The sequence below is a fragment of the Paramormyrops kingsleyae genome, chromosome 22, assembly GCF_048594095.1.
Source record: "Paramormyrops kingsleyae isolate MSU_618 chromosome 22, PKINGS_0.4, whole genome shotgun sequence".
Taxonomy (NCBI): Eukaryota; Metazoa; Chordata; class Actinopteri; order Osteoglossiformes; family Mormyridae; genus Paramormyrops; species Paramormyrops kingsleyae.
The window spans coordinates 17,949,767-17,971,335 of record NC_132818.1 but is presented as its reverse complement, the minus strand read 5'-3'; the positions used below and the strand labels follow the sequence as shown (position 1 = coordinate 17,971,335).

Genomic DNA, 21,569 nt, shown 5'->3' with positions numbered 1-21,569 from the left:
TGACCACTGGCAATCTGAGCCGACCACGTCATCAGCAAGGCTAGAACAGCTTATTTGTACAGCACTTTCTATACACGGAGGCCATTCCAGGACAACATGGCGGAGTACGGCTCAATTTAATCACAATTTAAACAATATATTGAAGGAGAAATAAACTCTGCAATCAGTACAAATAAATTACATAAAATGTGCAAGAACATTTAAGTGAAAATTACGGTACTTAAGCTGAGAAACTAACAAAAGGTGAAGAGGTGTGTCTGTCTGTAGCTTCAAATTAAAAATGGCTGCAGTTGGGCTATGACAGATCTCCTGGGACTTCTCTTTCCCCGGTTTAAGGTAGCCTGGCAGCTAAATGGCGCTTCTCCCACTGGCTTGTGGGAGTTTTACTTACACAAAAATGTTCTGAGGGCAGGAGGAAAAATTACCCATCTTGGAAGCAATCAGACTGTAGAGGAGGTGAGTCCAAGCAACTACAGGACGCGGGACCGAGATTGATTGGTTGGTCCCACCTCCTCTACAATCTGATTGGTTATCTCTCGGAACCAATCATTGTTCCTTCTACCTTCAGAACATTAACTTCCTCTAAAACTTCCATGAGCACTTTACTGCACTATTGCACATCTGGTGTCTATCTGTGTATTGTAATTGGTTCTCTGCATGGGGCGTGGCTGAACACAGCCAATAAAATATCTTGAATCAAACCCCATTTGGAACCCACCTACTCCACCCTTAACCTGCAATGACACTCCAGCAAGGTCCCTCTTCTCATCTGCACATTTTAATTTCCCTATCAAACTTCTTAATGGCTGTTGATCAATGACCGATTAAAAGCAATTGTCTGTTGATAAATTAAGTTCCCTCATGCAATAGATTGACCACGAACACAGTGACTGCCTGCTACCAGCCATGGTAGCCTGTGGAGAAGGCATTCTGTAATGTGTCACAAAAAAATAATAAAACTGCATAATTTAACACATTGTCTTTTGGTGGACGTGGTATAGCAAATAATACACAATATTCGGCATAGTATAGATTTGTAATTTGCGTATTAAACAGACTAAGGACATATGCGCCCTCTTGAGGCAACTCAAGGTCCTCAAACTCACTACAGGACATCAAATAAAAAAATAATTTAAAAAAAACACTAGAATTCTGAGGCAACAATACCAACCACTGTGGCCCTCCCATACGCTGTATACGCTGAAACAACATCAAGTCAGTCTGTATTACATATAATCAGCCTTTAAAGTCCCTGTACCACCTCTTTGATGAAGAATTCAAGACTTTCTAGAGTCAACTCTCGGATTGTAAATTTAGAAAGTCACCAGGGGGCGCCATTACCTCACGCATCTCTCTAGTTAGGGGAGGATTAGCGCACAGGCGATTTAGTAAAATTATGGGGCCCGCGCTCGACAAAACAGGAGGCCCGCTCCACCTCGGGAAAAAAAAAAGTAACTTTTACAGCCGGCAATCCCCCTCCCCTTCCCCCACATTATTGACGTTGTACCATTTTTAATTATATGTTCTCTTTCGGTTACAAAAATTTCTCAAGCAGCCCGCTTGGGGGACCTCCTAGCCGTCTCAGCCTAGGGCCCCCAGAGAAATCAATCCGTCCCTGCTGTGAAGCGGTAGAATCCCTCAATTCAATTGCATTAAACATCAAAACAGGACAAGCCAGCAGAACATGCCAGAACAAACACACATATTAAGTCAGAATGATATATTGGTTCTACAGATGCCTATAAGCAGACTTTTCTCCACTTGGGCTTGTGAGTGTGAGATTTGGGCAGGATGTGGCCGTGATCGTCCGCCTCGCTGCTTACTTGTCCTCATTTGACCCTCCAGCCAGGCGCCTACAGGCACAATCGGGCTCTAAACAATGGCGTGACTACGATTTATTACAAATTAAGCTAACGATTCTTGGAGGGTCCAAATTCAACGCTAAAAATGAATAATGAAGACACAGGGAAAACACTCCAGGGAATAATGGCGTAATTTAATATAGCCGTAGTAATGGTGTTAAGGGTACAAATTTGTGCATTAGAGTTACACTATTGGCTTTAAGCAGGCGAATTAAATAGGCTAAATTGGGAGGAGAGGCGGTGGAGAATGAAACATGGTAGAAAATGAAACACTGAAGACAGACAGTGAAACCACAATTGCTTTCTTTTGCCGGTAAGAAGGGTAACCTATTTTATCTCTGCAGCAAGCGAGAGCGGGGTGGATTTCGTCTGGAAATCTGTGAACCATTTGAAGAATCCCCACTCCCTTCCCCCGGGGGCTCACTAGCGCCGAAGACGATGCAGATTTTACCATCTCATCAAGCAAAGAGCTGCAGAAATGTTTACATTGAATCCATCGGACATCTAACTCAGTTCAGACGCTTGGTTTTGTTTCAAATTTACATAAACATAACACGCTACTGCGGTATGCTGGCGTCCGCCCAGGGTTGGTTCTTGCATGCGCCCGTAGCTCCCTGGATAGGCGCCGGGCTCCTGCGACCCCGGTGGGGATTAAGCGGTTACGATACTGGATGGATGGATGGATGGATGGATAACACACACTATGCAACATAACATAAGGCAGAAAAACTGCATTCCTTAGTCGGCTGTCTCTCATTTTGTTAGCAACATAACTGAATTATTTTGTTGCTCATCTGTCCCCAACGCAGCTTAATAATTAACAAAACAATTAAGACCTCTGAGTTCAATCATTTATCTTAACTTTACGTAAGTAACTACACGTTATGTCCGTCATGATCATGGTGCTTTAACCTGATTCTAGGAAAGACGTCATCAAGCAAACAAATCAATATTAAATGGAAGGGCATGTAAGTGAGTGTATTGTCAGTAGGCTATATATAAGCGGTATAAAACTATTAAAACTTCGAATAGCCATTAAATATGTTTTCTCAGCTATTTTTCTAACATTGAGTTATGAATAGTGCGATATATATATTTTTGCATAGTCAAACCAGAATGCTGACAAAATTACATCAAAACACATAAATCTCTTGTTATTTAGTTGTCCTTAACACATAAGCCACTGCAACCGGTTATACTGTACACTGCTTTGTAAAAAACAAATGGCACTGGCATTTAAATATATGGAAAAGCTAACAGGGCGACAGTAAATTATCGCTCAGCATGCTGCTACCTCGTGGCCAAGAATGAATAACGCAGAACTTCTTAAATAAGTTATTTTATCGCAATACTTAGTTTTGGCCGGGAGGGGGCAGCATGCCGAGAAAAGTATTTCTCACGGTTGTTTAACCTCTAAATAACGACACAATTTTAAATTACATCGTCTGCTCTTTTACCCACAACAGCGATAGGCCTACTCGCGTTTAAGTCGTGATGAAGGATGCATTTATACTAGCAGTAAAATATAATTTATTTTGCGTGTTTAAACAAAAATGTATATTTTGATGGGTTTTAGTCTTCGTTGGGGGAAAAAAACAATCCACCTTGTACCAGTTATGTTGTCATTTTTTGCTCGTAGTAAAACTTATCAAGAATGAATGCAGCGGCACTTCTAAGTGTCATGCATTCGCAAGATAGGCAACTGAATTCGTGATATTGCTGGACTATGATATTTTATTTTTCTCTTCAACAAGAGAAGATTAAATTTAAATGGCATTTATTGCACGTAGATCTCAATATACGAATATACGGCTTCACTATGCATGATTAACTAACTTAACGGTAAAGATATAGGCCTACTAGCCTATAAAACTTATGTCATTTGTGACTTGAGGTTTGCCTGAAGCGACATTTAACAGTAACTCATGTCTAAACGTAATATTTTCAAGATGGTATTACGTACGTTTATTCATAACGAATGAAGAAATAAATAAGGCCTACATTTCTTTGTCGTGGATATCTAAGGACAGAATTTGACTCTCCTGGTTATTTTTGTAGCCTATAAGGCTCGGTGACCGCGTGATTATAGAATGCCAATACAGACAAATATGGATCGGTCAATAACAATCAGATTACCATGGATGCTGTAAATTAGGACTATTCGTCCTTGAATTATGAACACCTTAAGACAAGAAACTAACAATTAAGTGAATATCCGCAATATAGGACCAACTATCCGAATAACCAGCCTCTAGGCTTTATGTTCAAATATCTGTATGGTTTGACATTATTCGACTTAAAAGTTTTTTTCCATTCACTTACAGCAATCACTTTGGTTGCACAGCAGGATTTAATGACATTGCATAATGCGCACCTTGGTTTAGCCAGGCGAGTATTAAGGGATTAGATAGATGTTGTACATGGACAAGGGGTACAGAAGAGAGGGAGTGGAGGGTAGAAAGAGAGGGAGAGAGACAACGAAAGAAAAAAGCGGGGGGTGGAGAGTAAAACTGGTTTAAACACGAGTGTGAGTCAATAAGACTCGCGCAGTGATGCGGGGAGGAAGCTCGCGTCCTTTGGAACTAAAGTGACACGGATTGCGACGGGGAAGTTTTTTTTATGTAAAACTCCTTCATTTATTTAAGACACTTACATATGATAAGGAAACCTGTTCTCGTTTCCAGGAATGTGTGGTTTGCATTATTTTCCCCATTACGTTTTTTATGGATTTCCAGTATTCATATGGTTTCACTGACAGATCGGGGTAGAGCTGACAGGTAAATTGTGTAGGTATCCAGACGCCGCCAGACGCCACTTTGCCTGCGTCGGACATGGGACCCTGTGCTGGGATCGGGGGGTACTTCACGGGAGGAATTGTGCAGCCCTGAATAACAGCTGGATCCGGCGACAACGTGAATGCAGGGACTGCGCTCCGTGAAGATGCGTTACAACCGCGGCTTCATCCTGCTGATTTTAAACGGGACAGCTTGCATAGTGAGTAAGAGCGCCGAGCTGTTCGTTTGATTTAGACCTGCACAGCATTATATCAGTTCGTTTTGTTTCCTTAATTGTATACCCAGACCAGTGAGGCTTTTTAAATTATTGTATTGTTGGTGTCGAACTGCTAATGCGTGCCGATCGCACGCATCTGCTGCACGCTGGCTACTGTACCCCTGTTAGGGACTTGATCACGGCTCCATCCTGTTTATGAAGACGAGCTTACAACGCGCTGTATTTTTCAGCAAGACTTGAAGGTTCAAAAGCCCTTACAGAAAAAATTGTCCATTTGTTATGCCGGAGTTCATGGGTGGTCGTGAGAGACCTCGCGGTTATTCAAGATATTAATTGCTGGATGAATAAGTTAAAGTGTCTAGTAAATTATTCCAGTTTTCCAATAACAAGAAACACAACTGTCGTGTTAATGTTATATACGGTCAGAGAATGGAAACGATGCATTTACTTCAGCCGGTGGTCATTAGTTCTCTGCAAATTGCAAATATGCCACATGGACAATCCTTAGAATTACGATTGATTTCAATTTGATAGCACCTCTTTTTCCATGCAATTGGTGTCCCTTAATCAAAATGTCATCGATTCCTATAGTTCAATTTACTCTCGGAATTAATTCTGGGGTAATCGGTTTGGTGTTTCGTGAGCAGGCAGTGAACACGCATAATATTCGCATTATTCTTTATTTTTAAAAACTGTTGTAAGTCATGCCGTGAAAAATTATCAAAACATACGATGCTTTATTTATCAGCACTGGATAGATCTGACAAACACGTTTCATAATTGAATCCCCTATCAGAGTTTTATTTCTGCATTGTACGATTTATAGGCTTATCATACAGATTAATTATCTTACAGTGTTACAATTGAATGATCAGATTAGGAATGTGCTTTTTGAATTTGTCATGGCTATAAGCAGGTGAATCCTTTAATTACAGCGAAGAGACGGAATGTCCCTAGATTCGCTGTAGCAAAAATTAATTACAATGACACGAGGATAATATCCTTTAGATTTAATTACAAAAGACCCACAAGCAATTAAATCAAAGCACCGACACAAGCGACGCAATTTACATACAAATATAAACACATCATGACAACAGAATTGGATCCATTTAAGTATATCTATGATTTATCTTTCATTCTAAGTAGGCTACAGTTAGGCTTCTAGTGTATAGAGCTGTCTTTGACATAAAATATTATGAAAGCAGTATATTGCACCGGACATGTGTCATTGATTCAATGCACAATTTTGGGATTATAACTTTCAGAAAACTTTAAAAACTGTTTTGCACATTCACTTAGAGAAGATTATTATTACCGACTTCTCGACCGCTTTCAAGTCGGGAACGTCAGGCATGCAGGGCCACTTTGAAGCGACACTAATGGTGATATTATTTTTCATGCTAGCGGTCTACCGGCGTACTTTCGCTACCTAACACGACTGGGAATCTCCCGGAGCGGGTTCCGCCGAATGCGCCTTCCAAGCCGGCCCTGATCTCCCAGTTACAGGGCCATTAATCGGTTGCCTCACAAAAAAAACGAATTTAAGCAGGAGAAAAAATAAAATAATGTATCTTGAAAATATGCTGACGCATTAAAGTTACGAACTTTCCATACGGCAGATACGAGCATTTTAACATAAATTCTACGAGAAGGAAAATTAAAAAATATAAAACAGCCCCTCCGGCATAAACACCAGATAATAAATGAATGTACTGTCATTTCCAGCAAAAGCCCACAGGTGATGAATTCATTGCCGTTACTGCAGGTAGATTTGTTGATGATTCATGTACAGACCCACAATATCTCTGGGGAAAAAAAAAAATATCTGTTGAGGCAGCACATATGGAGGTGAGAAACATTGGTGTCTGGATTAGGCAGCAAAAAGGAAGCTTAGAATTTGGGAAAACCTGAAGGGAGATGTGATCTGACACTCAGATTTAAGAAGACGATGGGGCGGGCTTCACACCTTGCCCTCGCGAAGCGTGCTTGTGAAGGATGAGGAGCCAGATGCCAGAAAATGTACAGAATTGGAAAATCCTGGGCCTGTGGATCAGGGCTACACAAGTCCTCAACCCACTGAGGGGCTCGTGGAGCAAGGATGAGGGCTGCAACAGCTCCTAGGAGAGGCCTGGCTGAACCTTAAAGTCCGACTCGCGGTTCCACAAAGGCGCTTGCCCGTAGCAGCTGCGGCGGGAGGGGAATCGATTCGGCGATCGATCTGCAAGGTCAGACAGGGCCTTTTTGCGGCTGAGAGACACCGAGTTTAACCTGATTTCACCGTGTCCCCTCTCTGAAGCTCTCTGCCCGCGCACCCACTCCAAGAATGCGTACACCTTGAACCATCTTCATGGTCAACGGGCTTGATTTGCCGCTGAGCTCAGGATGTACCCTAACCCACCTCCTCACAGGGGAAAGAAAAAAAAACAATTCGGATGAATCATTTCCATGTCAGCTATCCCCCGTGTGGCTTCTGTTACGCAGAAACACCACGAGGTTCCTCAAGCCCAACTATCGATTGTAAATGCTCCGTCGTGCAGAAGGCTGGGGTGTGTAACTGGTTAGCGGTCCAGCGCTCAGATGCTGCGACAGCTTGCCGTATCCCAGTCGCCCCAACGCTCATCCCGATTCTCGGCACGCGGAGGGCACGGCCGGACGGGGTTAGCGCTGAGGCATGTTCTGCTCATCCTGCCCCAGAAACGTGTGGAAAACATATTAACTTACTTCCTAACACAAACCTCCCCTGGATCAGAAACCCCAGGTATCTCCGCGGGCCTGACTGGAGTGTGATCACGCCTGGAGCAGAAAAGTCGCTCCAGGTACTGGGAGAATAAAGAAAAAAACAAAACAAGGCAGCAGCTGTGGAGATCTCTGATTGGATGAGGTGTTGTTTGATGCAGTACGTAGCCATCGCAGTGTAAGACATCCAGGCAATGTTGCGAATGCTGATTTCAGAAGGTCAACGCCTCCGTAATGCTCCCGTGTTACCATGTGTGCTCACTCACATTTTAAAAAAAACTGTTGCAGAATCTTTCTTTTCCTCTAAAATTGCTGTGACATCGTGTATCTAACACGTACCATGACTGTGCAACCACCCAGAAGTTCCTGACTTGTCTTCTGTGAATGAACAACGTTGAGCGCGGCTCAGTGTGTGGAGGATGCTGCGATCGGAAGGTCGTCGGTTCAAATCCCAAAGTTGGCAGAGTGATGTCAGAGTTGGGCCCTTAAACGCCAATTGTTCCAGGGGCTGACTCTGCTTTCTCAAGACAATGCATGTTGCTTGGGATAAAAGCAACTGTTAAAACAATCTGTTGAAGCAGAAACCCCCAAATAACACCCACAATGTCCCCTGGTCTGTATGGTATACACGTGTAGCTTACCTCGTGCCGGACTTCTCTGTCAATAAAACCTAGAGTAAACTCATAAGACTGAAATACCTCAGGTCAATTGTTTCCCTTTCCCTGGGAAATAAAAGAGCTGGCAGAGAAAAGGCAGGTCTTCCGTTGCTCATGCAGATCAGCAGGATCTGAAGGACCAAGGGATGGAAGGTGATAGTCTTGAGGTGATGTTGATTCCCTTCAAAATCAGGCATGAGGGGTCTTGGTATGCACTACAAGGGAGGTATTGTTGTCTCTTCAAAACCGGTTTGATAGCCCCTGAAAACATGGACTGCAGGTACAAGGGAGGTATTGTTGTCTTTGCAAAACTGGTTTGATAGCCCCTGAAAACATGGACTGCAGGTACAAGGGAGGTAGTGTTGTCTCTTCAAAACCGGTTTGATAGCCCCTGAAAACATGGACTGCAGGTACAAGGGAGGTATTGTTGTCTTTGCAAAACTGGTTTGATAGCCCCTGAAAACATGGACTGCAGGTACAAGGGAGGTAGTGTTGTTCCTTCAAAACCTGTTTGATAGCCCCTGAAAACATGGACTGTAGGTACAAAGCAGGTAGTGTTGTCTCTTCAAAACTGGTTTGATAGCCCCTGAAAACATGGACTGCAGCAGGTCATGCATGCATCTGAAAGTGCAGGGCTACACAGCATATCCTCACATCTTGTTTTAACATAGACAACTACTGGAGAGATTGGGTGGGGGGCCTAATGGTGAAATCGCTTTGCTGGCCCCAGGATTTGAACTGGTGACCTTCTGATCACAGACATAGCAGCCTAATCAAATGAGCCAGACATTGGCCCCATTTCAGGGGATGAGCACTAATATCACATCTCTCTGTAAGCTGGTAAGGACCCAACCCCACCCCACCCTATAACTTCTGTCTTCAAATTACCATGATATGCGAACTCCTCCAGACTGCAGCCGGGTCACAGGCGAGGATGGGTCACTGCTTTGAGCACCTTAAACAGCTTGTTACACAAGCTCTCTATCAGAGATACGGAAGAATCCATCTATCATGGACATCATGGATGTTTCACCTGGTGTGTTTGGGGGAGGGGCGGGGGGGCTGTCGGGCAGTTCAGCCTAACCGTTACTCATGAGCAGGCACCCCCCCCGCCCTTATTCTCCGCAGTCTGTCCTAACACATCCTCCACGTGGGAAGTGGGGTAACCGCTGACCCGTTTCGGCCCAATTTAAGTCAGGAGGCCAACGAGCGCGACACCACAGGGGGGATAACGAATCCAGCCTCACTCAGGCCTTGCCGAGGGCAGGCCCGGGGTGGTGTAGACCACCACGCACTCTCCAGCACGCCCCCTCAGGTCCTTAAATCATCCCATAAAATCTTAAGCACCTTCTTTCACCCAAAATGACTTTTTTTTTCCTCCTCTCTTTTTCAGCACCCCACCCCTCCTCCGCAGAATAATTAGTCAATGGGCAGCAATTCGCCAGCTCTAATCGCGTATTAAAGGCGAGATTCAGCAGCTGTGGGAGGATGGTGTCTGGCACTGGGGGGGGGGAGCGGCGAACATGTGTCATTTAAAGAGAGCTCGGGTCTTTAATTAAAAATTGATGTCATATTAGGGATGAGGTTTTCAATTAGGAAGATCGGCACTGCCAATTCAAGAAAGTTGTCTAGCCGTCTACATTTTAAGGAGGATGTGATTCATTCTCTGTATTTCATTTCTTTTTAGTATCAATTTATTCCTATTCATTCATTCCAACCTCCATCCACCTTCCAAGCACGTATCCAGTACAAGGTCATGGTGATTCCTATTCAGTGTTTTAACAACGTCCAAACAACAAGCGATACACACTCAACATTTTATTTTGTACATATACGGTAGCCTTACGTTTTGTAATACTGTTACTTTTAAAAGGCTTTCAATCTGTGTGCATTTGGAAGAGTACCCCCCCCCCCCCCCCAAACTCCACAAAGCCACAAAGAATTGTGCTTACATTACTCCCATTGGCCATTTCTCCTCGGGGTGAATATCATTGGACGAGCAGAAGTGAGTAACCTGCCCAATGAGATATGTACTATTGCTCTGGTCCAATCATATTCCTTCTTTGACAGTAGGGAAATGCTGATTGGGTGGTTTTAAGGGACATTTGCAGCCAATTGGCTGTAAGGGACCCATAGGAGTGACACCTTCTCATTTCTGACTTGTACCACTTATTCCTGTTTCAATTCCATCACGCTTGTAACCATCAACTCACTTTAATACGTTACAATCCCACCAAACCATTTTGTTGTCGGCTGCTGTGTAAATCTGGGTTATTGCTTTTTTTTGCCCACAAATATCCATTAAGGCCTGCTACAGTGATGCCAGAGCCACTTCTGCTTCACCGTGAGTGATGCCTCTAGGCTCCATCCGCCAGTTTATCACCCGGGTTCCCCAGCACTGACAGCCTGCCAACGAGATCCGCGTCAGAGGATCGGACTCTGCTCCCCACTCACCTGCACCGCCTCCCCCCTCCCATATAGCGAGACGCGGCTGCTCCCAGCCCCAGTTCCGCTCCAGTGCTCGCCTGCTTTTCCCATGGGAGGCTGGGAGGAGGCCGGGCAAAGGCATGGAGCTGATGGGCGAGATCCAGGAGCAGCCCAAACCTGCAAATTTTTTCATGGCAAAATAGGACCCTCACATTCCTGCCCTGCAGGGGTTGTTCCTGGGTTTTTTAAGGTGGAGGGCGGGTCATATGAGGAGTTCTAATTCATACAGAGGGGCAAACTTTATCATTAGCCAATGATATGATTTGAATTACTGATTGACAGGGGGAAGAGCCAATCAGCTTTCTGATTTACAGGGGGCATTAGGTGTTTATTCAAAATGTGTTCCCAGGTACAGGGTGGTGGGGGGGGGGGGGCTGATGTGGCGAAAACTTTCAGCCCCCCCAATCATGAGACGAAACATCATGCTTGTCATTAGCGACGCGTTGCTTTGCACTAACGCCCGGGAAAAAGCACGTCTGAACAGCTTAGAATCAATACGCCTACTGCTTCCTACTTCTGAGTCATTAACGAATTGCAGACGGTCTCACAGGGAAAAACGCTGCAATCAGAATATTTTCCCTGAGGTACTGTGCCAAGCATGGCATTGCATCACCTGGCAAAAGCAGCAGAATCGGGTCTGCGTCCGGCACCTCCTGAGTCCGGGGGCTTCTTCTTTTGGACCTCAGCTCGGCAGCTTAATGGTGTCGTCACCCCCCCCCCCCCCGCCCCGCCAGTGAATCTAATGAAGGCATTTCTCTTGAACCTTTGAACAAATCGCCGCACTTGGCCAGAGACATGCGTGTTGAGAACTGACACACAGGGTGTGAGAATAACAGCCAATGGATGTCTGGTCTAAGGCGCCTACACTGCTGTCAATAAAAGGTTCGGCCGAAGGCCCCCCCCCCCTCCCCCTGCCAACAACATACCTTATGTATTTGTGAAGGTGGATTAGCTTCCGGCTCCATGAGGGGCCCAGACAGACCCAGAAAGCAAACCACTCAGCCTGCCTGCCTCCCACACAGGCCTCCGGTGCTCCTTTCAGACTCACAATGCAGCTCCTCCGCCTCCCGCCCTCCTCAGCGGCCCTCCACACTTCCCACGGCACAGAGCATCTACCACCTAATAGGTCATTAGCATTCAGTAATCCTCCATTACTCCCACTCTCCTTCTCTTCGCCGAGCGCAGGGGGTCGCCTTCCCCAGCTGTTTGAGCCGATCTTTCCACGAACAACCCGAGCTACGTCTTTTAAGAACTTCAGGTAGCTGAACTAATAAAGAAACGCAACGGTGGCTTGCGCTCGGTTACGTTCTTTCGCGTAGACTTATCAGACCTTCCTTTAAGACTTTACTAATCTATAAATCATTCTCAAGGGGGCTCCGTCCTCTCACAGAACACCGTAGAAATAGGCAGTAAGAGGCTTTACGTTATATTTTGGTATCTCTCCTGCCACTGTTTTTATTTACATTCTCCTACCCATTTTTGTCTCCAGCTGGCCCTTGGACCGGAAGACCCCTCTCCGAGCTTCAAAAGCTCCCCGAGCGAGCACTCCAAGTCGGTGGGAGTGTTGGACGGGCCCAGTCTCTCTCCGCTGAGCCGGTGGATGATGCACAGCAAGAGCCGGGCGGCCAACTCCACAACACTGGAGCTGCCGTACCGTGCGGCGGTGCCCCCGTCCAAGCAGGAATTCTGGGAGATGTTGGGTAGCGAGGCACAGCCGGATTCCACCGCCTCACGCACAAAACGCCGGCCCATCGTCAAGACGGGCAAGTTCAAGAAGATGTTTGGCTGGGGTGACTTCTACTCCAACATCAAGACGGTGCGTCTGAACCTGCTCATAACAGGCAAGATCGTGGACCATGGCAATGGCACATTCAGCGTCTACTTCCGACACAACTCTACGGGGCAGGGCAACATCTCCGTCAGCCTGGTGCCACCTGTCAAGGCCGTGGAGTTCGACCTGGAACGCCAGAGCGTGGTCTACCCCAAGGACTCCAAGATCTTCAACTGCCGGGTGGACTACGAGAAGGTGGACCGCAACAAGAAGACCTCGCTTTGCAACTACGACCCGTCCAAGACGTGCTTCCAGGAGCAGACGCAGAGTCACGTCTCCTGGATCTGTTCCAAGCCCTTCAAGGTCATCTGCATTTACATCTCCTTCTACAGTACGGACTACCGTTTGGTCCAGAAGGTCTGCCCAGACTACAACTACCATAATGAGATGCCCTACCTGCCCTCAGGTTAGAGACGGTGAAAAGCTCTGGCAGGGCGGGGCTACGAGTGGCCAGGAACAGCACAGCACCCGGAAGGGGAATTCTCTAAGAAAGGATTTCCACACCAGACCGAAGTCACATTCGATTTTACATTCTCATTTTATCCAGCATTATTTATTCATTCATATCAATTGACAAATAGCTACTTATTCCTCTAATTGTATTTTATTTCAACGACAGATTCTATTCTCCTCAGAAGTATTCTTTTGACTTTTTTGTATATTTTTTTACTCGATGTACGTACGGTTCGAGAAAAGCACCAACATACTTTAGAAGAAATGGGTAACCTTTTATAACAAGCGACGAAAGGAGATGCAGCCCACCCGCCCCCCCCCCCCCCCCAACAACCTGCTCATAATGCATTATGTCAAACGTCTTATACTGTAATGTGTGTCGAAGAAGTCGAGTATTATGCAACTGTTGTGTAGGCTACACTATACAAACTTCAGGGGACATTAGCGACAGCCTCAAGCTAATGTACCAAGTCATTTTGTTCCCCCCCCCCCCAGCCCCCATAGATGTGCTGGGTTGAGCTCCCCAACCAGTAAACACCACTGCCCATAAACCGGTTGAGGTAATAGCATGCTCCGTCTCGGTTTACCTTTGCGTGTAAACGGCGGTATTAGGTGTCCAGAGCATTGCCCGCATTAAAAAAAAAAAAGAGGACCCCCATCTGTGACGCAGCGGGCTCCACTTTCATTCCATCGTGTCCTTGCGTATACTGGAGGAGCTCTGAAAACCACTCACATTAAAAAATAAAAAAATGGGGAGCCGAGATATGGAGTATGAGAGACACCTCTGGTTTTATAAGGTCCAGTAATAGCCTGCCTGGGCTCTATTGGGGGAAAATGAAAAATCTTTGAAAAGTCTGAACTTCTCGGGTACCCTAATACATGTGTGAAAGGAAGCTGAATTCTTTATCTTATCCATATCATACAAACACATGATTTATGCACCTTGAATCTTCTATAAGACATTGCCAATATACTATATAATTTAAGGCTCAGACAATAAAAGTATTTTTAAATTTATATTTCTGCAAAATAGACATGCTTGATCACAGAGACATATATGATGGCATTTTTATCGCTTGATTGGGTTAATAGTACTGTTTTATAATTTCTTTGTTCGTTTCTCAGTGGCACAGCAATGATTACGCACTTTATATTACAGCTATTTATGGCCAGAATGTGAAATGAATCTCTAAAACAGAGCTGCTCAACCCGGTCCTTTGAGACCACCAGAAAGTCCACATTTTCGCTCCCTCCCAGCTCCCTACTGGGACATTAGGGGCCCAAAAACGTGGACTGCCCAGTAGTCCCCCAAAGACCGGGTGGAGAACCAATGCTCTAAAACAAACATCCAAGTAAAACACTGGGTACTATTTCTGTACCTGGCCTGAAGTTCCACCACCACTCACATAGTTCATTAATCACACAGGATAATAGGTCAGACACAGCAACCCCTGATATTTTGATTGTGGGGCAGACTCTGAAGGGGAACTCCTGTTGTACCTTGGGGCATTAAACCACATAAAAGTGGTTTATGTGAATAAATGTGACACAGAGCTGTGACAGGTGACAAGTAAAGCCAGAAGCTATGCAGTTTGAACAGCATCCTCTCCTATGAGGTTTAGCAGGACTTGGTACAGAGTCACAGTGTTAAACTGTGCTGTTTACAGCGATACTTGGGGTCTAACCTAAAGCTAATGTACGCAACTTAACCCATCAATAGAGCACAGTCAAAGAAAGCTAAACCAAGACAGTACCAAGCAGCGGAGGGATCTCACATGGCCTGCTGCTACTGCCAAGCTCCAGTAGGCCACGTGAATGCACTGACAGCATTTGGAGTAGCTCCCCCTGTCTGTTGGGAGGTGTTAAGACAAAGAAGAAGAATAGGGGGGAAAAAAAACAATAGCTCAGTTTCACATGGTGAGAGGAACATTGTGTCAATTCATTACCACTGATTTAAAAGATCATATTGAGTTTTAATGCAAAATAATGCATTGTGCTAATTCTCAGTTTATTTCATTTAAAGGCTTAAATCTATTTTTCAGAACATGCATCCAAACTGTTTTGTTTTCCCCCACTAGATGATACGTCATTTGAAATGGTGAACAATGACGTCGGTCCTTGTTGACTGAAGACTGTTTACTAATTCCCTTGTGGAAGCCAGGCATCACACAGTTCTCTGCCCTGCCAGCAGAGGGCAATGTGGCCAGTAGCATACAGGGTCTTGGTAAAATGATCACAATCAAATAGGAGGAGGGGCTGATTGCAGTGCACTGATTAAGCAGAGGTACCTACGAACCGCCACCTACACTCCTGCCCTACCCCTGGGGTAAATCCAGCTAGGAACCCGCCCCCCCCATATGACAGAAAGTCCATTCTCCCTGGATGGTCAGAATATATGTGATACATCGACACAGCCATTCACGTGAAACGCTACTCCCACCACAACCAAAACACGAGCGGACGGCCGTGTCCTGCACCGCAGAGGCTGAAGGTTTGCCTCCTGACAAAGTGTCTCAAACCTGAAAAGAGCCCCCCCCCCCCCAATAGTCTAAAGAGGGGACAGCCAGGCACTCCCGACCAATCCCAATGTAGCAAATGCTAAGAGGGCATGGCCCTAGCACAAAGGAGTGGGGGGGGGCGGGGTATCCACGGTAACAGAGGCCAATCGACAACTCACCGCCAATATGCGGCGGGTCGATTCAGCGCAATACAGTAAAGAGCACTGTAATGTCCCCTATGATCTATGGTTCTGAATAAAGTTGTATTTCAGTGTCAGCTATGGTGTCCAGCTCCTTTATTTCCATTATAAAGTTGCGGGGACTTCACCGTGTCCCCTCAGGTCTGAGGTCATGGGTGTGACATCAGCGTCTAAGGAGCTCCGTAGCTCCAGGTCAATTCAATCTGCTCCTATACATTCTTCGGTGAGACCTTTCAGACAATGATTTGAAAGTACAGTCATGGCCTTCATTTGTAATAATCAGAACACGCTGGGGGCAGGACCGGATCTGAGCACCGCAGATTAAAATCTGGAAGTTCTGCAATGCGGGGAGGGGCATTTACCGGCCATGCTCGATTCCTCCGGCAAGTTCATTAATTAGAGATTACCTTTATTGCCAGATTCCCATTCCTCGCAAAGATACGGTTAACGTTAAACCCAACTCAACCTCTTAATTCCCAGACAACGGCTAACGAGGAAGCGAGTTCAAACATTCAGCTGCCTGCATTCTTAAAGAAAGAAATGAAGCGAAATAAAAATTTAAAAATCAATTTCAACAAGGCTGCTGGCATCTATGCCCCCCCCCCCCCACCGCGTCGATACCCCGCCCTTGTCAATCCACTTCCCCCCTTTCTAATAAAGGGACGACCCGCCTTAGGATAACTAGGAGCTGATGAAGGAATGGGGGAAAAGGAGGAGGATGGGTATTCGAGTGAATGACAGACATAACGGAATAACTGAACGCTTTAGCGGTAACAATATCCCCATTCAGAAAAGGAAGGGAGACGGATTACAATCCGCGCTTCCAGAAGATATGGGATGTTGAGCAGAATTATGCGGGCGCATAGATTTTAGGCAAATGGGAGGTTTCTGTGCATGATCTGATTGGCAGAAATAACAGAAGCCACATTAAACAAAAGGAAATGTAAGCAGGGGTAGGGGCGATTCCAGCATATTTTAAGGTGGGGGCATAAGAGGAGCCATAATTCATACAGACGGGCCAACCTTATCATTAGCCAATGATATGCTTGAATTGGTGAGTGACAGGGGAAGGGGCTTTCAGGGAGCCAATCAGCTTTCAGCAGGGGCCAACGCCCCTGTGGCTCCGCCCCTGTACATACTCCCGGGCAGGGGATCTTAAAAGCTGCTGAGCCCGATGAGCAGCCGGCCCTTGAGCATATCTCCAGCAGAAAAGCGAGTCCAGGAACGGCAGCATTACAGGCCGCATGCTAAAATATTCTATTTAAAAAATCCTGTGGGCAGCAATTATGGGTAACACAACCTGGAAAAGCGAGTCGGTCTGGAGCTAGATATTAACATATTCAAACCGGCTGAATTTAAATATATGCATTTCCTTATTTTTTTTCGCTGCAGTCGCCTAAGACACGGGATGGCCGCAAAAGAGGTTCGGTGCTCCGCTGTCCGAACAGTCTCTCCTTCTGCAGGATTTGAATGGCGGAACGGGGGGAGAGAAGCCCCCACGGCCCACGGTGCCTCAGAATGTCAGATTACGGACAGACGGAGGAAGCAGCACCACACCCACACGTCTGCGGGGGGCGTGAATGGGGGGGGGGGCTGCTAACCGGGGGCCTGAGCGGAAGCCCATAACTGGGGGGGTGAAGGACTCCACAGCTGCCGGGATTATTATACGCTGTCAGTCACCGACCAAGTTTCATCCACCTCCCGCTAGCAGGGTCACGGTAAAGGGGGGGAGCTGGAAAAACTGGGGCCCTAAAAAATTTGAAACATATTTGGACTGGGGGCCCAAAATGTCTAGCGGTGCCCCTGCGGGCTGGATCAAAGCAGGCCAGGGTGACCCCCAATCTCAGCCGTGATTGGTCCCGAAGCCTCGCCTCGGATCACTTTTTACATTCGTACAATGGGCTTCTCGACTGCAAGTGAGGGTGAGGTGCCCAGTGCGGGGGGGGCTATGAGTGACAGCCGGGGCCTCCGGGCCGTGACCTGCTGCCTCGGTGTATGTAACTACATCCCAGGAAAGAAAGAGAGGAAAGGCAGTAGGCAGGGGTGACGCTCAAGCCGCAAGCCCACCGGAACATTCCACAGCACCCGCCCACCATTTCCCACATATTTATTAATGCACAATTATGCATTCCTTTATCGAAATCTCTATTGTAGTTTGCTTAAAAAAAAAAAAGGATGATGAACCCAACTGGATCATAAATCCAAATCATATTCTATATTCCAAATTCTCTGCTCCCCAACTAAAATAAATCATAATTTAAACGAGGAGAGATTTAAGTGATGATGGGGAGTTTTAATATGCAATAAAAGCTGGTATTTGGCCAATGACACTTGTAGTTCCCACTAAGGGGTGTGCAGATATGCAAAAAAATGGAGAATTGTTGTTCAAATTCTCCTGGGCGTGAAGTCCTACCAAAAACTGTTAAACTGCTTTGTTAGACCAAACCTAGTAAACCAAACCTGAGAAACAAATGAACGTTTGTGATTTAGGGAAATGCTCACCAGTGGACCAGACCTCTCCAGGGCTCATTCTGGGGAATCCCTAGACATTCCCAAACCGGCTGGGACACGTACGCCTCCAGTGTGTTCTGGATCTTCCCTGGGAATCACACTCCGTGGGACGAGCCTGGAAAAGCTTCTTTGGGAGCTGACCCAGCTGGAATCCTCTTAAGACGCTCAAACCACCAGACGAAGGCTCTATTTCTGGATCTCTGAACTCCTCACCCCATCACAGGGAGAGTCCAGCGACCCCGTGGAGGGACCTCATTCCAGCCGCTTGTACTCGCAACCTTCTTCTTTGGGTCATTACCCACAAGTCTCGACCACAGGTGACAACAGGGCCATAGATCGGACAATGGCTTCCGTAGTGTCTGCAGTCACCCAACATCCGTGACTTTGCATGGATCAAAGTTTTATCTTTCCTCTGGTTCCCTCCTTTGCCCCCATGATTGCTCCCTCAGGTAAATATGAATTGCAGGCAGAAGGCAATTGGCCACTAGAGGGCGACACACTTGATCGATCCTTAAAGGGGAATCTGTGACCTGGCACCACCTTCTCTCCCCCCTCCCCCGGCATCCCAGTGGGGGTTCCCATTGTAAATGTTGGGGGTGGGTTATGTTGCCTGTGTGCGCTTGATTCATTATCAACTGGCCGGGGTAAATCCCATTAATACGTACTATTTTGCTGAGCCAGCATTATGAAACGGCACATTCTGCTGTCTCCTGATTAATCTTCATTTACTCCACTTCATCTTCTGAAGGAGAATGCTCTCCATTAACTTTGGCTGGATGCAACGTGCTTCAGCAGACAACTAGCATTATTTTGGACAGTACTCATTTATATCTTTCCCAGTACTTATCGCTTCTGAGTCTCCTTTTATAAATACATAGTTACCCTAAATTTCTGGTAGCTCCACGACATAGGACCAGTATACTTTGAAATTCGAGTACCATTTTACACACTTTGAGTGATTATGGGCTGTAATCTGCTAGCCTACTGGTACAGGTGGATTAATATTGCATTGAGAGGCTCATTCAGTCGCTAAGGACCTCGGGGCAGCAAACATGACACGCATAAAGGTTTCCTCTCTTGGGAAGACGGCTGGTTCTACGGCGACATTTCAACAGGTCGCCTCGGTTGACAGAAATAATCCACACGCTACATGTGTGAAGAATTCAGTGTGTTTTATGTAATTAAATTTCATGGTATCTTATGGAATTTAGAAGTGGGTTCGTAGTAGTGAGAAGATTCTGTAAGAAAGTGAATTTCTGTCTCAGTTCCATTGTCTGAGCTCTCCGTAACAGAGCAGCAATAGCTGCACAAAAGCAGCTGCTCATGTGCTACTACATTAGTGCACACTAATGCATTAGCATATATTAATGCACCTGTGCATGTGCTAATGAATCAGAACATGTTAACACATCCATTCGTGTACTGAGGTATTAGCACACACTAATGAAGCTATTCATGTATAAAGGCATTAGCTCACGCTAACACAGCCATTTGTGTGCTAAGGCGTTAGCTCACACTAATGCAGCCATTCGTGTGCTTAGGCATTAGATCACGCTAACACAGCTATTTGTGTGCTAAGGCGTTAGCTCATGCTAATACAGCCATTTGTGTGCTAAAGCATGACCTCACACTAACGCACCCATTTGTGTGCTGAGGCGTTAAATCACGGTAATGTAGCCATTTGTGCACTAATGCATTAGCGCATGCTAATGCACCCGTTTGTGTGCTAAAGCGTTAGCGCAGGCTAATGCACCCTTTTGTGTGCTCGTGCATTATATCCATTCGTGTGCTATTCTAGGACAGGGGTAACCTTGACTGCAAACGAAATTCAAACTCCTGAGCCCTCAGGTTCATAGCAGGTGAGGGGCAACAGATGGTTCCCTGACAAAGTGACAGTGGGGTTCTTCATTCTTGTAACCCGCACCTGACAGTTTAGTGTCAGGGAAAAGCGTGTTCACGCACAATAAAAACATCTACCCCTATCCAGTATCACATTGGTTCTTTTAGCCTTGTCAGAGATGTCTATTCCATCGATATGAAAACACCGTTGCTCATGTGGCCCCCCTGGCTCTTCAGTCGTTCGCAGTATTTTCTAGTGGCCGTATTGACTGAATTGAATGTGGTTTGCCTGCTATTTTCAGCTTGACGAATAAGTGCTGAGATTAATGGGAGAATTATCACACCTGTGCCAGCATGTGCTGTTGAATCAGAGGATGTAGGAGCAAATAAAGCCACTTACTGAGGGCTGCGAAACGCAGGGGCTGGATGGCCGACTGTTTACAGGAAGCGTGAAGGCTGCGCTTTTCCTTGCTCTCGGGCGGGATAATTAAGAAGGAGGACGCGTCGCAGACATCGACGAGACTTTTGGCACCTGCTGGCCGACGCTTCCCCTGCCAATGTACAAAACACCACCTTGACTTTCAAACTAAATTTAGGCAGCTAATAAGACTTCTAAAAGACTAAGCATACCTACAGTACATTAATAGATGGGGGACTCTCTGCCGATGCCACCAATCAGAGCTACACCTAGTTTTTGGTCTATTGACCCACCACTGGGACTCGTGTTTGGCTTTAGTCCAGGGCTGTTGGTCTTGGTATTAAATTCTTTGGAGGAGAAGGGGGTCTTATTTACACACCTTTCAGATTATTAAGGGAGTCAAACAGGCAGGACAACGACCTCGGGGCAGCATGGTGAAACCATTGCTGTGTCGCAGCTGAAGCTTTGAGGGTTGGAAGCTTCCAGTGCCGCTTCAGTTTCCTCTGAGGTCTCACAAGTTCCTCCAGCAGTCCAAAGACAGTTGGGTGATCTGCTGCATCCAGTGTGTGTCTGTCCCTGCAATGGTCCGCAATTCTGTCCAGGTTGTCCCCTGCCAAGTTTCCCATGATAGGCTCCTGCTTAATTCTGACCCCGTACCAGATATGTGGTCAGAAGATAGATGGTTAGATGCTGAGGGAGAGTTCATCTCTTCCATATTACTAAAACAGTAGCACATGGTTGCTCTGCTAACTCAAACGCATATAAGCAGATCTGGCCCGAGGAAGAGGCGAAATGTGAAGCTAAACACAGGTCTGTCTGTTATGAACAAATTAATAGTTAAAACGACATAGTTAGGCCTAGCTAGGTATTTTCTAAAGATTTGTCATAAACATTTAACTTGCATGCGTTAAACACACCTCATATATATCCAGCCTTGATGCTGTTTAGTATGACAGTGGAGAAGCGATTCACCGCAGCGGGAGAAGAGCGGCACCAGTGCAGAAAACTAACGGCTAAAGGGATCACCGAGCCGCCATTTATGAAGGAAAATGAAACCCGATTG

General features: G+C 46.0%; 1 protein-coding gene across 1 annotated transcript; it reads left to right on the top strand.

The window, feature by feature from the left end:
• The first annotated feature begins 4,367 nt into the window (after positions 1 to 4,367).
• Positions 4,368 to 13,355, top strand: LOC111852875 (neurexophilin-1). Its single transcript, XM_023829220.2, has 2 exons — positions 4,368 to 4,856; positions 12,246 to 13,355. Exons 1-2 carry the CDS (start codon positions 4,779 to 4,781, stop codon positions 12,996 to 12,998), a joined length of 831 nt encoding a protein of 276 aa, XP_023684988.1. The 5' UTR covers positions 4,368 to 4,778; the 3' UTR covers positions 12,999 to 13,355.
• The last annotated feature ends 8,214 nt before the right edge of the window (positions 13,356 to 21,569 follow it).

Bases quoted from the DNA above. Each gene is read 5' to 3' on its own strand.
- LOC111852875 (XM_023829220.2), top strand. From the start codon at position 4,779: ATGCAGGGACTGCGCTCCGTGAAGATGCGTTACAACCGCGGCTTCATC. The intron at 4,857-12,245 runs GTGAGTAAGAGC...TTTTGTCTCCAG, and splicing joins TAAACGGGACAGCTTGCATA to CTGGCCCTTGGACCGGAAGA.